Source organism: Opisthorchis viverrini (genome assembly GCF_000715545.1).
Source record: "Opisthorchis viverrini unplaced genomic scaffold opera_v5_68, whole genome shotgun sequence".
Classification (NCBI taxonomy): domain Eukaryota; kingdom Metazoa; phylum Platyhelminthes; class Trematoda; order Opisthorchiida; family Opisthorchiidae; genus Opisthorchis; species Opisthorchis viverrini.
Window position 1 is genome coordinate 1,280,595 of NW_008751724.1, and position 12,822 is coordinate 1,293,416.

Sequence of the window (12,822 nt, forward strand, 5' to 3'; positions counted from 1 at the left end):
CCTTCCGGTTAGTATTTTGAAGAGTGAATTGTTTTTCAACAAGGGGCCGATCATCAATGCAGTTAGCTCGCACTTAGACAAGAATATAATGTATATACCCTGTATATATATATATATATGTATATGTATATATATATATATAAGGTGCATCTAAAACCGGTCATTATGCTCTTCGGCTAATGTTGAGGCAATGGAGTTAAATTTCTCGTACACCAAATTTAGTTGCTTTTCCCTTCCCTTATGGCATTGCAAGTGTATGGTGCACAAACTGGACAATTTCATTAACTGTTTGGATGCTTATTCATCACTGACAATGCGGCCTCTAGCCTAGTGAACCGACCGTTGCAATCCGTGACATACCTTCAAGTGAATGGTGTAGGTACATATGTACTTAACTAGATCAAATCGGTTCCTGTCAAAAAGACTACAAGAATATGGGAGTTATTGTATCACTGCTGCTCAAAACAAAATCCCTTCTAGTCAAAATGTGGGCCAGTAACATGGGACGATTGTGTCTACTCTTTGTGTCCGCTGTTTGGCAGTAAGTAGCCCATTTGGGCAGCCACAAAATCTCTCGTGTTCCCTTTATGAAGGACTTTTATTTGATAGGAACTTAAGTGTAGAAATTCCATTTTCATGAATTACCTCTCCGATGAAAGTATTTTCTTTTTGGTTTTTATTGGGGGCGGTGTTAAATTCAAATCACTGAAATCAGTGTATGATCTTAAATTGTTTTTATTTAGCTGAGTGAAACTTCCACGCACCTGCATCACTGTTTTCAGACTTGGAAGAGGTTTGTAAAAACTACACTCTAGTGTAACTGCATGGTGTCTTCCATGACCGAAGATTTTTGGTGGCCAACATCCAGATGAATGCAGTTTTTCACTTCACAATTCAGATGCACAGCCCCGACTCAATCGGGTAAACAAATGATACCAGAACAGCTGTTGCAAGGCGACCTTATCATCAAGGTCCCTAATGTAACGGCCAAATAACATACGGTTTTTGTGTGCAAGCATGCAGTCTTACAAGCTGAACCGCCCCCCCACACTTAAGGGATCTTTGTCTGGTTAGGATTATGGACTTTCCATTTCGCTTCCGAGAATCAGATGCTCCTGCACGTAGTAAGGTTTCAGGGGCTTGTCATGAAGTTTACCGTTAGTTGGTAGAGAACAGACTAGCCGCATATGTTTTCTAAGGCGTACGCTTCCTGGTCGAACAAGAGCAGCCACGGAAAACAAGCAACCAGTGATGTGTGACCCAACTAGTTTAAGCAAACAACTTTGTCTATTTTTCACTGTGCACCGTAGATTTTGTCAACAAGCTAAAACACTGTATAACTCGTCTTGAAGGAGACGATGACCTGTTCGATGTTGACTACCACGAATACATGGGCTTACCGAAAAGGGGTATGATAATCAGCGATGATGACATACCGATGCAAATATGTGATAAGAATTAAGAAGTCATTGTGACGGTCGTGGAATATCTGTAGGACGTCGTGTCCGATTGTTTTTGTCCTCTCGTCAACAGCCTGGTTTGCCGTTTTAAATTATGCGCAGCGTCTAATATTGTCCCTTTGCAGAGCTCATGTTGAGGTGTAGCGCAAGCACACTATTCCCTGTTTAAATGTACCAACTTTGTGAGCAAAACGTACTTCAGTTTGTCATCATCAAATGAGTCAGACTTGCAAAATCACAAACCTTATTTTCAGACTCAAAGCGGACACCCAGCCATAATCAGGCGGTAACACATCACCCACTACTAATATGATGGTCATTTGTTCGTGGCAGTTATGGGGCGGAGGCTAAAAGAGACCATTAGTTTTATATTGTATGCGCGGTAAATCCGGGAGCATCTGACACGTATTATACTCTTGCGAATGCCAAAAATTTATATGATGCTGGTCAAGTGATCCCAAAGTGCTTGTGTTTTTTATTTTCGTCTTCAATGACTGGGACAATATCGTCTGCGTACTGACAAGTTGAGAGTTTCTTATCAATTTTTCGGCCTTGAGGTATGATCTCTAGGAGTGAAGTAGACATATTTGACATAGTACGTCTTCTGCGTTATTTTAGGACTGAAGGAAACGAGGTGACACCATTTATATCCCCTCTTGTAGGACTTCCATCTAATACCAGAGCTCTTTAAGAAGTTCATTTTGCAATGTGCGTCCATAACATCTGATTACTTCGAGCAAAGATGTGCAGTGGACACGGACTTCACAGGACAAAATGATGCTTCATTTGTTTGCCAAATCACGATGATCTAAACGTACGCAAACCTGATGTTCATTAATTCTCATCAGGGATGTTTTGCAGCACAATGTTTAGACAGACGCGTAAACAATTCTTGAAAGTTTGCAGTGGAAGGCCTATGTTTGTCGATTGTAGCATCTAATCTGTCCATCAAGTTATCAACATTTAGGACATCCGGTAAGACTCTGTATTATGATGCCAGTGCGAGACGGTGGAATATACGAATAAATACTATTAGATTGAGACGAATGATACACAAAATCAATGCAAAGGTTATGTTTGCTCATATGACCCTTGGCACTGCTTAGTTGCTGTAAAGATGGGTGAAATGTTCGACTGATTGAAGATAATCCTGTTTTTGTAACACATTTCAATTAAAATTTGTGACACAAATGATGCCTCAGGTAACAACCACAGGAACTGCCATCGACATCTCGCTACGGTTTTATCCTCTCTGGTAAGCAACTATCTTCTAAAATGGAACTGAAGTTTGCATTTAACACGTACATAACGAACGTCCAACAGGAGTTTCATTCAGGCCATTTTCAAATCTACCACCTTCACAACATCTCAGTGAACAATTCTTTCATGATATACATTGGTTTCATTGCTTTAGTGGACGAAAGCTGCGTACAAAAGCCTCCAAACAAGTGCACTCGGTAAATCAGATTTGCCGACTATAGTTATAACAACAGCGTGAACAGGATATTCTTGAAAACAACAAAAGTAGCGAAGAAAGTTTGTTTTGTGATTGTTCCTCTTGCTAATATATCATAAATTTACACGGTACCAGAAATCACGTGAAAAAGGTGAAAATCCGGGGTACCTACACCTTAGAGAAATAGAAGTCAAATGAAGGGAAGGTCAGTGGGTCATGGAATCAAGAGACATCAATGTCAGACGGGCTTGTGGGACCGTATCTTTCGGAAGCCAGTTTAAGTTCAGAGGTCGCACAAACTTCTTTCGGACGTGAAGTTGTGGGTTCAACAGTCGGATTCTGTAGTAGCTGCTTCGGTATGTCAGAGAGTTGGCGCGTGTGTGTGTCCGTTCGTCGCTCCACCATCGATTTGGCATGTGACTTGAGTGGCTGATTGGGTGCGTGTCCGATTGACTTACTCGCGTGGGCGCTCTGGGTTGACTGGATATGTACTCAGTTGCTTGCTGACCCGCCACGAAAGCGGACAGCGTATCAGTACTTATGTGTTCTCCTGACTTACTTTGAACCACAATGGATTCCAACCGCCTCTGCGGTCGATAGTAGTCTGGATCGTACCGGCCGTGATCGGTTCAGGGGTACCCGGTGTATGATAGTGAAGACTTGTTTTTTGTCGATGACATGACTGGTTTAGGTCCAATGGGAATCAAAACCTCATGTTAGCATTCCCATCTTAGGGAACTTCTGCTCCTCTGAACCTACAATGTTCAGTTTACTTTCAACAATCAAATTTATCAACAGAAGGACGGGGTCGTAATGGGATCTCCCACAGGTCCCATGTTGGCAATTTTTTTTTCATGGCCAAACTGGAAACTCAAAAATTAGACGCACTCATTGCATGATATCGTCGCTACGTGGACTACATTTTCGTACCTGCCGACAAAACTATCAGCATACCAGACGTGATAGGCAGCTTCAATTCAGTCCATACTAATATCAAGATCACTATCGAGTCAGAAGAGAATGGATGGTTAAGTTTCCTCGACGTCAATGTTAAAAGGGAGACTGACTGGACCATAAAGCGCAAAACGTGGAAATGTCAGTGTATTCACTTCGATAGCTTCGTTCCGCTGCAACACAAGCGTAATCTAATTAGACGATTGACTGAAACAGCAATGAAGATATGCACCCATGACTGTTTAGAAGAAGAACTAAGGTTCCTGGGACGCAAAACAGATATCCTCAGAGTTTCGTATCCAATCCGTTAAACCCAAACCTAAGAAGAAGCCCATCTGCATGGGGCTCTCATTCAAAGGTGACTCGGCTGCTGAGTGGTAGTGGGAAAAAAACAGGTTCAAGAGCGATTGCATCACATTTGACCGAAACCAGTCATGCCATTGACAAAGGGCAAGCCTTGCCGTCATATATGGGGTAACTCTAAACCGATCACAACTGGTACGATCCAGAATACTATCGATCGTAGAGGGGGTTGGAATATGACTGATGACCCCACAAATTACGTCCGAAAGAAACGTGTGTGAACTCTGAACTTGAACTGGCTTGTGGAAAATACAGACCCACAAGCTTGTCTGACATTGATGTCACTTGATTCCATGACCCATTGACCTACCCCTCATTCAGACTTCACTTCCTTTGATTTCTATTCTTCTAAAGTGTATGTACCACGGATTTTTACCCTTCACGTGATTTCTGGTATAAAATTATAGTATACTAGCTAAGAGGAACAACAAGAGAAAGCAAGCTTCGTTTCCAACCTTCATTGTTCTCATGACTTCCACAGGTATATTCAGCCACTTGAAACCGGATAATATCATTTATTCTTCCGGGTGAAATCAATGGGTCAGACTCCTATTAGACTTCGGATAGGAGTTCAGGTCAGCTCGTGAACTGGGTATCCAGTGTTCATATGAGCTCACTTCTAAATCATTTATGACATAACTTAGTCAGTTTGGTTCTTCACAAATGTTCACTCGCATCCTTTTTAATTACATCACTACCAAGCCTCCGAAGTATGCGTAATGGAACTGGGAACTCAAGCCATTGAAATAAATTCTAACCTTTGGAGTTCTTCTGAGTTTCCGGTATCTTCGTATTGCCATATATACCGATCTTTTACGGATTGCATCGTAACATTAGCCTTATAAGACTGTTGAATTCTGCCAATCACTGTCCTCTTTGACAGTAGGTCACTCACAATCTCAGTTCGGCTTCAACAGCCTTTTTCTTGAAAATTACTTGGCTTGAGTCTTTTTTGTGTTAGAAGAAACATCGTACGAAGAGTGGAAAAGCATTTGAATGAAGACGTGAGTAATGCAGCTGCGTCCGCGGACCGTGGTCAGCAGCTACCTCCACAAATATCGAGTTCCACTTCCGATTCCAGCAAATAATTCCGTATATTAGGTTGAGAAGGAACGACTTTAATCTGGTCTAACTATGCCGATCCAGAGCTGATGCCTGTGCCAAGATGAACTGGTCGTTGCAGTCAGGTAGGAAAGGTAGGGTTGTCTGCTCGGACAAAATACCATTGATTCTCCTTTGAGCCACTCAGCCCAAACAAGTAATTTGGACAGAAATGCGGACGAACTGTGTGGATGATTAAAAATGAATGCTGGATGGAACGCTGTCCAAGTGGATGGTAAAAGGATCTCTTTAATCGGACATCGTTCGAATGCATGTAGTGCAGGCAAGTTTCCTATTACTCCAATTCACGAAGTTCTTCGTACTGAAGCAAGACAGCAATAGAAAAAGTGTACTTTCGAAAGGCTGCATAAATGAAACAGCTTGAAAACACGATAGCAGGTGAGAGTGGTGTGTCCTCAAACGATTTCGGGACACCCTGCGATGTGGCTTGAATGTGACCATGAACGATTTTAAGTTTGAGCGTTATGGTAAGTGGCCATTACGCACCACGGACACTTGGCACAGCAGACAACCGCTAATTCGGATCATTGGTGTTGGACCGTTAATATTTTTGGAATATGATGGCATAGCGTTGTCTGTAACTGATGAAGTACTTGCCATGACTCTGGGTTTCTGCACTGGTGAGAGTGCTCATGTGTCTTTAAAACAGTGTTTGCAACAACCACAGATGGTTACAAAATCATCAACTGTTTAAGTGAGATAGATGAGATGGTTAGGACGTAATCAACCACTGAAAACGTGAGAGATTTTTCTACAAAACCGAAAAACTCACATATTTTTCCTGGAAAATTGGTTAAGTCGTCTCCACAGATGCCGCTTGCATGAACACAAATCGGTCCTCAACATTTTCATACCAGGTGGAACAAGCCGTATTTTAAAAAGCCGCTTGATTTTGTTGTTGAATGTGCGGAGGTTAGCTATAAAACATCCCTCGTTGGCTATGCGTTGTCGTTAACCGTGTTCGTTAGACCAGATGCCGGATGCCAGATGTTGGTTATGCGTGCACGATAACAGACTGAGGTAAACACAGACAACAGCAGCGTAAAATCACAATGTAGCCATGAAAACAGCAGTCTGACTGTCACATCAAAATTTGACAGTGGGAACCACTAAAAACCAATGTCAGTATTAGGCTTTCATTCACGTGGTTAATGTGACACATCAAAGCGCTACCCACAACTTGGGGTTTCACGACCCACTTGATATTCCATTTCAGGCCAGAGAGAAATAACCCAGCTTAGGAGAACAATGTACGCGTGTACAGCAAGTCCAACACCACCACCATCCGCAGCTACCAAATGGCTGGTCACTAGGAAAACATTATACACTTATGTTTAGCCAGAAATTGTATCTTTCAACTGCATCAAAACTAAGCGCAAAGTGGTTCGGTTATGGAATGATACTCTTATGTTAGTAGTATTCAACGCCGTTCTAATGACTTCCGATTTCCCGGTTCACGCAGTGTTGGGTTTTTGTGTTGAAGCCAAAACAGCTTAAGTTCCGTTTAATCAGTCCCACTGGTAATTCCTTTTCTTGAAGTCTACTTCTACCCACATTTTCAATGCTGTACGATCGGCTTCTTCACACAGCCACTCCTAATTAAATGAACTTTTGTGAGACTCTACTAGCGGGCGGATGGGCGGAAGCGTAGTTTTAAACAACAGTCGAGTCCGTTGGTTTACAATGAATAACGTTCTCCTATTCTCAACTACTCTTGTGCGTCATAGAGTTTGGAGAGGATGAGTGGTCTCGAGGTGGACTATAGCTGCCAACCGAACTCATTGTGAGGCTTCAGAGTGTTAAGATACTGATGCTGTGTGTTGGTCAAAACGGATATTTCAACTAGTCAGCACCGAAAACACTCAAATCATAGTACCAAAACGCCGAGGAGATCCCCAACGAAGACTCACAGAGACTTCAAGAAGGTGGATTACTAGTGACCTTGAGTGAACGGATCCTAAGGCGGATTTCGGCTTCAACACGAAGACCTAACAAGAAGTGAGTGGTGGTAGCAGTTACTCTGACTGACAACAGAGGTCTCTAAGATGGTGTTGAATATAGCTGACAGAGTTACAGTGCATAATGGAAAAAACGTTACTCTCGTTTTTCGTGCATCTGAAGGACTGTTAATGCTCAGTACAGTGTAACAACTGTCTGGAGTTTTGCATAGGGAAAAAAGTCAAGGGGTTGCATCCCGGCATACTGAGTGTCATACTGGCATGCATGTGGGTAACGCCTTTAAACAGCCGAGTTGTGAATTGGTTATCGGTGCAGCGGTCAGGGTCTACAAACAATTAACCTCTACAATCCGCAACCAAGTAACTGCTAACCCGACACTTAAACGAACTTTGTGAGGAAAACTCAAGTGAAATGTTCAACCAGAATGCTCTAAATCTTTTGAGCAAGGTCCCGATCCCGGTCCAACTTAAGGATACTTCCCCCCTGACCCATCCGTAACACGTGCCAGTCACTCAAATTAACCAAAGCTAGTTGAAAAGTGCCCCACTGACTTTTCTCTCTAGCTCAAATTCGCTCAATCTTGTAACTTATTCACTTGATCTGACGAAGTGTTGCTCATCAATAAATCCACTGACTGTGTACCAAAATGTCCTAAAATTGTGACTTTAAAGTTTGATTTTGTTCGTCTTAGAAGTCAAAAGAGCCGTGCATTATTCTAGAATGGAAACACACCTTACATTGTGTTCCTCTTGAGTGAAGTCTGAAACAGTTCCTATGAAAACCGCTCCTTAGCCCTGCTGTCTTATCGGTTAGCCACAACGTTTGAATCAGTGTCTCTTCGGTTGCAGTTATTCCGTATGTAAGCTTTCGAAATGCATGGCTGTCCAACAAGTTGACGAAAAAACTTCTAAACTACTTGTCAAATTTTCCACAAGCAGGCTAGTGATATAAAGCTCATGCAAATTCAGTTCACAACAGTCGATAGTCAGACGTTTCGCTATCTCCAAATAGCTATCGCTTCCAGCCAGCTGATATGTCGTTACCTGATAAGCTCAGATATCTATTTGAAACTAAAGACTTCACTAAAATACGCCAGTAACGTATCGAACTGGCATACTTGGATGAATATTTTGGTCCGGAAAACCTTAAAGTTTACACTATAATGGGAGACCGGATTTCACAAAAATTCCCCTGTTAAAACTAGCACTTCTTGATTTTCAACCTAATAGTGACTACCAAATAGCAACCGGGCGAATTGATTACTTGGTTGTTTTAACAATGCTCGTCTTCATAATATGCCAAGTAAAACTGCGGAACTTTCCGAGGCACTAATAAGCAAACACAGCAGATGTTTTCGAGTCACTGGCATAATACTGTCAGGTTAAGGAATCCATTCACATTCGCTGAGCGCGCCAACGTCTAGATCTGATAACGTTAGTCTCCTACATTTCCCACTGTAGGTCAGACGGGAATGCTGGCTTATCAAACCCCGGAGCACGTCGTCGAATGCGTACGGATGGAGAAAAACCGGGAAAACCAAGAGGTGGTACGTGTTTGATTCTTTCTTTACTTAGAATAGAATCAATCCGATAGAGAACCCTCTTGAATTTAGTCCACTGCGGTATAGGCCAGCTTTTTTAGGACTCAGATTCACCGACATATCTTTTAACATGTGAATATATGCACATTCACAATACCTCGTGCAGAGGACACAAGCATTCAGGTTATCCAAGCAATCATTTCAAGTTCATATTCACGTCACTCACTTTTGGACATTCTTCCCCTGTTCTGGTACGGACAGGGGTCTGAACTCCGGCCATCTGATATGCAAGGCAAGCATGGTACCATCAATGCTCCAGCGCATACTCGAAGCTTTTAAGACGTGACGTTCAAGTGCGCGTATGGTTCGCTGCCGTAGCAGTAGCAACACGACCTCCTCTCATGTAGCATATTCAGGGTTCGAAAACCGGTAAGCGCATGGTAAGCACTACTGATGAGCTCTAATAAGAGCAAAACTCAGTGTTGCAGCATTCGCTTCCTTAGTATGGGATTACCAGAACAATTGTGCCAAGTTTGGAGGACAACTGTTCAAACGTGAGTAGTGTAAACGTCAACCAATCCCATAATCTAATTCCATCGTTTCAAACAACTAAAAAAAGCCACAGTCGCATACAATCATCCAAGCCCCGACTACAAACAGAACGTAGTATCACAACGAAAGCAAGTAGTTTCGAAGATTCAGAAGACGTTGTTGTGGTTTATCAAGCATTTTGTTGGTGAAATCACCACGTTGAGGGAGGACTAGAGTAACGGTGCCGACAAAGAGGTGAATTGAATGTCACGTTCTCCAAACGATAGATGGAAATACGGGAACTTCAGTTCGCTAGTGTATGGCCCTAATTCAACTTTGAAACACAAACATCGTATTCAGGTAAAACTCATCCGGTTGAAGACAACTGATTAACATACGGAGAATGCTCATCTTTTCCGTCCTTAAGAAGGTTTGAGGATTATTGAGCAATAAACAAACTTTTGACAAGCGTTTGAAGTGGTTGCAGAAACAAAAGAAATGTATTAAGAAGACGCATTAAGTGGATCTTTGCTATTTCAAAGTGTCGTGGCGCCGATTCACCTCCGTGCATACACCATGATCCAAAGTCCGATCCACTAATCCCAAGGTAAGTAATAGCTCTCCGTTCAGGGCCTCGAACCATTGTAGTTACTGATTTGTGACAACAAAAACAGAATTTTCATAATAACGATTCAAAGGAAATATTACTGCGATGCGAATTTAGTGTACAATTTCACTCCAACAACAGACTGTCCCGACAAGTTGGTAGTGTCGTAGTAGATTCTCCACTAAGTTCACCGCACTGCGATATTTTGTGAGGACCCTTGAGAACCATCGTATCCGCTCAAGTGTAGAAAAGACGTACTTTTGCCGACGATGAAAAGGCGTAACACTGTCAGTCATGGACAGATCTTCAGGATTATTGGAAATTTTATGGAACATTTTGGAAGCAGATGAGGCTATTCAGTTTACATCCGAAGAGGAAAATAATAGTCCTTTTCAGTTTTTGGACAAGAAAATCTGAAGGCGCATTTACGGTTTACGGAAAGCGAACCTGAATGGAACAGATTACTAACTTTGACAGCTGTGTCTCACTGAAACCTAGGCGAAAACCAGTCCGGTGTCTAGTCGACAGGACAGGACAAATCCGTTCTAAAAGCGAGTTTGGGACCCACTTTCTCTCACCAGCGAACATACTCTGTGGAAATGGTTAATCTGACAGATTCATCTCAAAACGCATGGCTGCTACGAATAAGGAAACCAAAACGGTGACAGGCTGAATGAAACTATCTTCATCAGTTTTATCATCATACCGGATTTAACCGCGGACCATGTGACTTGGGTCCTACATTACACGATTTGGGATGCCTTTCCGGCCATTCAATCAGAGTGTCTTTCAAGACTGCTTAGTTGATAGCCCCCATATCGACAAAAATAGAATGCCGAACCAAGTTCAAAGCGTGGTCGTCTAATCTTTCTCAACCTGTTGTACAGGAAGAATGACGCTTCAGTTATGCGAGAGAACAAAGGGCCATAGCCCATTTTGAATTACAAATGGATCGGGATGTTCACTGTTAGCCCAGTTTTCCTTCTGTTGACTGATGCCAGCCGTGTGCTTAGTTCCAACACTTTTTCGAATATGGCACCCACCGTGTATCCAATGGGAAATTTACGTTGAATATCACTGTCAGGCCACAGCTGGGTCAATAACCATGCACTCGTACAACTGGAGTCTGTGCACACTTTCTTTCGCACACTAAGTCAGCTCACGTGACCCCTATCCACTCAGACAAGTCGATCGTGACGTGAACAGACTTCAAGTTATCCTTGTTTTACTTGCATGAATTGCCCGCTATCAGTCGCTCAGTCTGTATTGATCGGAAGAAGAGATCGCCACGACGTCAGTTCTCGTCGATAATTTTGTCAGTTTTGCGATGAAACTCATCTATTTATTGCTTTTTGCATATCGCAATGCAAATTTAAAAGTTAAAGATTGACGAGCATAAAACACCGTGATGACGACCATGTACGTAGTGCGGTTCCTAATTCTCTGGTCGATGACGACAGCCACCTATGTGTCGTTCGCTTTGACACCTCTCAAGGGAGCCAAAGAACCTCGTGCAACAGAGAGAGCTGTGACAAACATTGTGGAAATTTCAATATTTGGATAGTTTGTACGCGATCGGTTTGCTAATTCTGCTTGCTGAGAGGCCGATTCGATTTTTAATACCAAGACTATTCAGAGAGCCACCATTGTATTTTCTGGAAATACATCTTTCCTTGCATTCATATACTTGTGTGGCATAATTTCTTATCTCAGCCTGTTCTTTGCTATTGAATGTGTGTGCCTATCCTAATTCACCTGTTTGTGCATGCAGTTATGCTCCCCCAACCTTTATTTTCTGAGGTTCGGTGACCTTACCCAGCGGAGAAAAACGCTCCAGTGTGGTCAGTATGTTTTATTTTGAATGTCGAGATGAGTGATCCTCAACATTAAACTTACCAGTATCTATCCACCTGCCGCAACACAACGGCTTTTGTCTTCTGTGCAGATTAATTCCACAGAGAAAAGTAACGGCGGGTTTCTAGTTGGAACGGCCCCCCTTCCCAAAGGAGTTAACACAAATCCCACATCTGAATTGAGAATGCCGCTACGTAGTCTGCTACCGAGAGCAGCCTCCTTTTAGAGTAAACTTGTTAAAGGGAATAACTATTGATTTTCATTAATTACACATGAAACGAACAGGCAGTGACGTCTGCAACAGAGAGATAACTCAAAATTGGAGTCAAAAGTGTGGAGATCACCGTGTTGCAACAATCAACGGGTATCCAATAGCCTTCCACTCAGGATCAGGTTTCAAGTTCACCACTTCCGCTCCTTTCCTTGGACGGCTTTTTAGTTAAATAACCATTGGGGTTTGTGATTTTGTACCCAACTTGGCCCACAGTCGTGATTATGGAGGTAACTAGCACAAATGGGTTACCTTCAGAGAATTTTGATGTAGAATACTGCTTGCTAAATTCCGAAGTGAGTTTACAAGAACGCTGTGTGGTTCGTGTCGTCACCAAATTAATTCTGGCAGTCTTTCATTTTGACTGACTGGCGCGGCAAAACTTGGTATGTTTAAAATCAGAATGTGACAGTGTACCAGCTTGTAATAGCAAGTACGCTTGGTCATCTTGGTTCACAAATTCAGAATCTGCATGGTATCTGTAAGAAATGGTGTGTGATTAAGTAGACATATTGGAAAATATGTTAAATGGAGACGAAGGGGTACAGGTGAGACTGAGTCACTGATTCACGACTACCACCGGTGGATATTCGGCCTTAGTCTAGCAGCAAATCGTGGTCCATCACAACGGATCGTTTTAGGTTCAACCACATCGGCACGCGTCTAACTTAACGACAGTTTACTGAAGCGATCACACGAGCCTTT

At 42.5% G+C, this 12,822-nt stretch overlaps 1 protein-coding gene across 1 annotated transcript in view; it reads left to right on the forward strand.

Annotated features, from left to right (window-relative positions):
- T265_13459 (hypothetical protein) overlaps positions 1-12,822 on the forward strand; it is a gene marked incomplete at both ends in the record, with an annotated part of 63,070 nt that overhangs the window by 42,852 nt on the left and 7,396 nt on the right. The window contains one exon of the mRNA XM_009168961.1: positions 8,775-8,860. Coding sequence (XP_009167225.1) covers positions 8,775-8,860 — 86 coding nt within the window. The remainder of the gene's footprint in view (positions 1-8,774; positions 8,861-12,822) is intronic.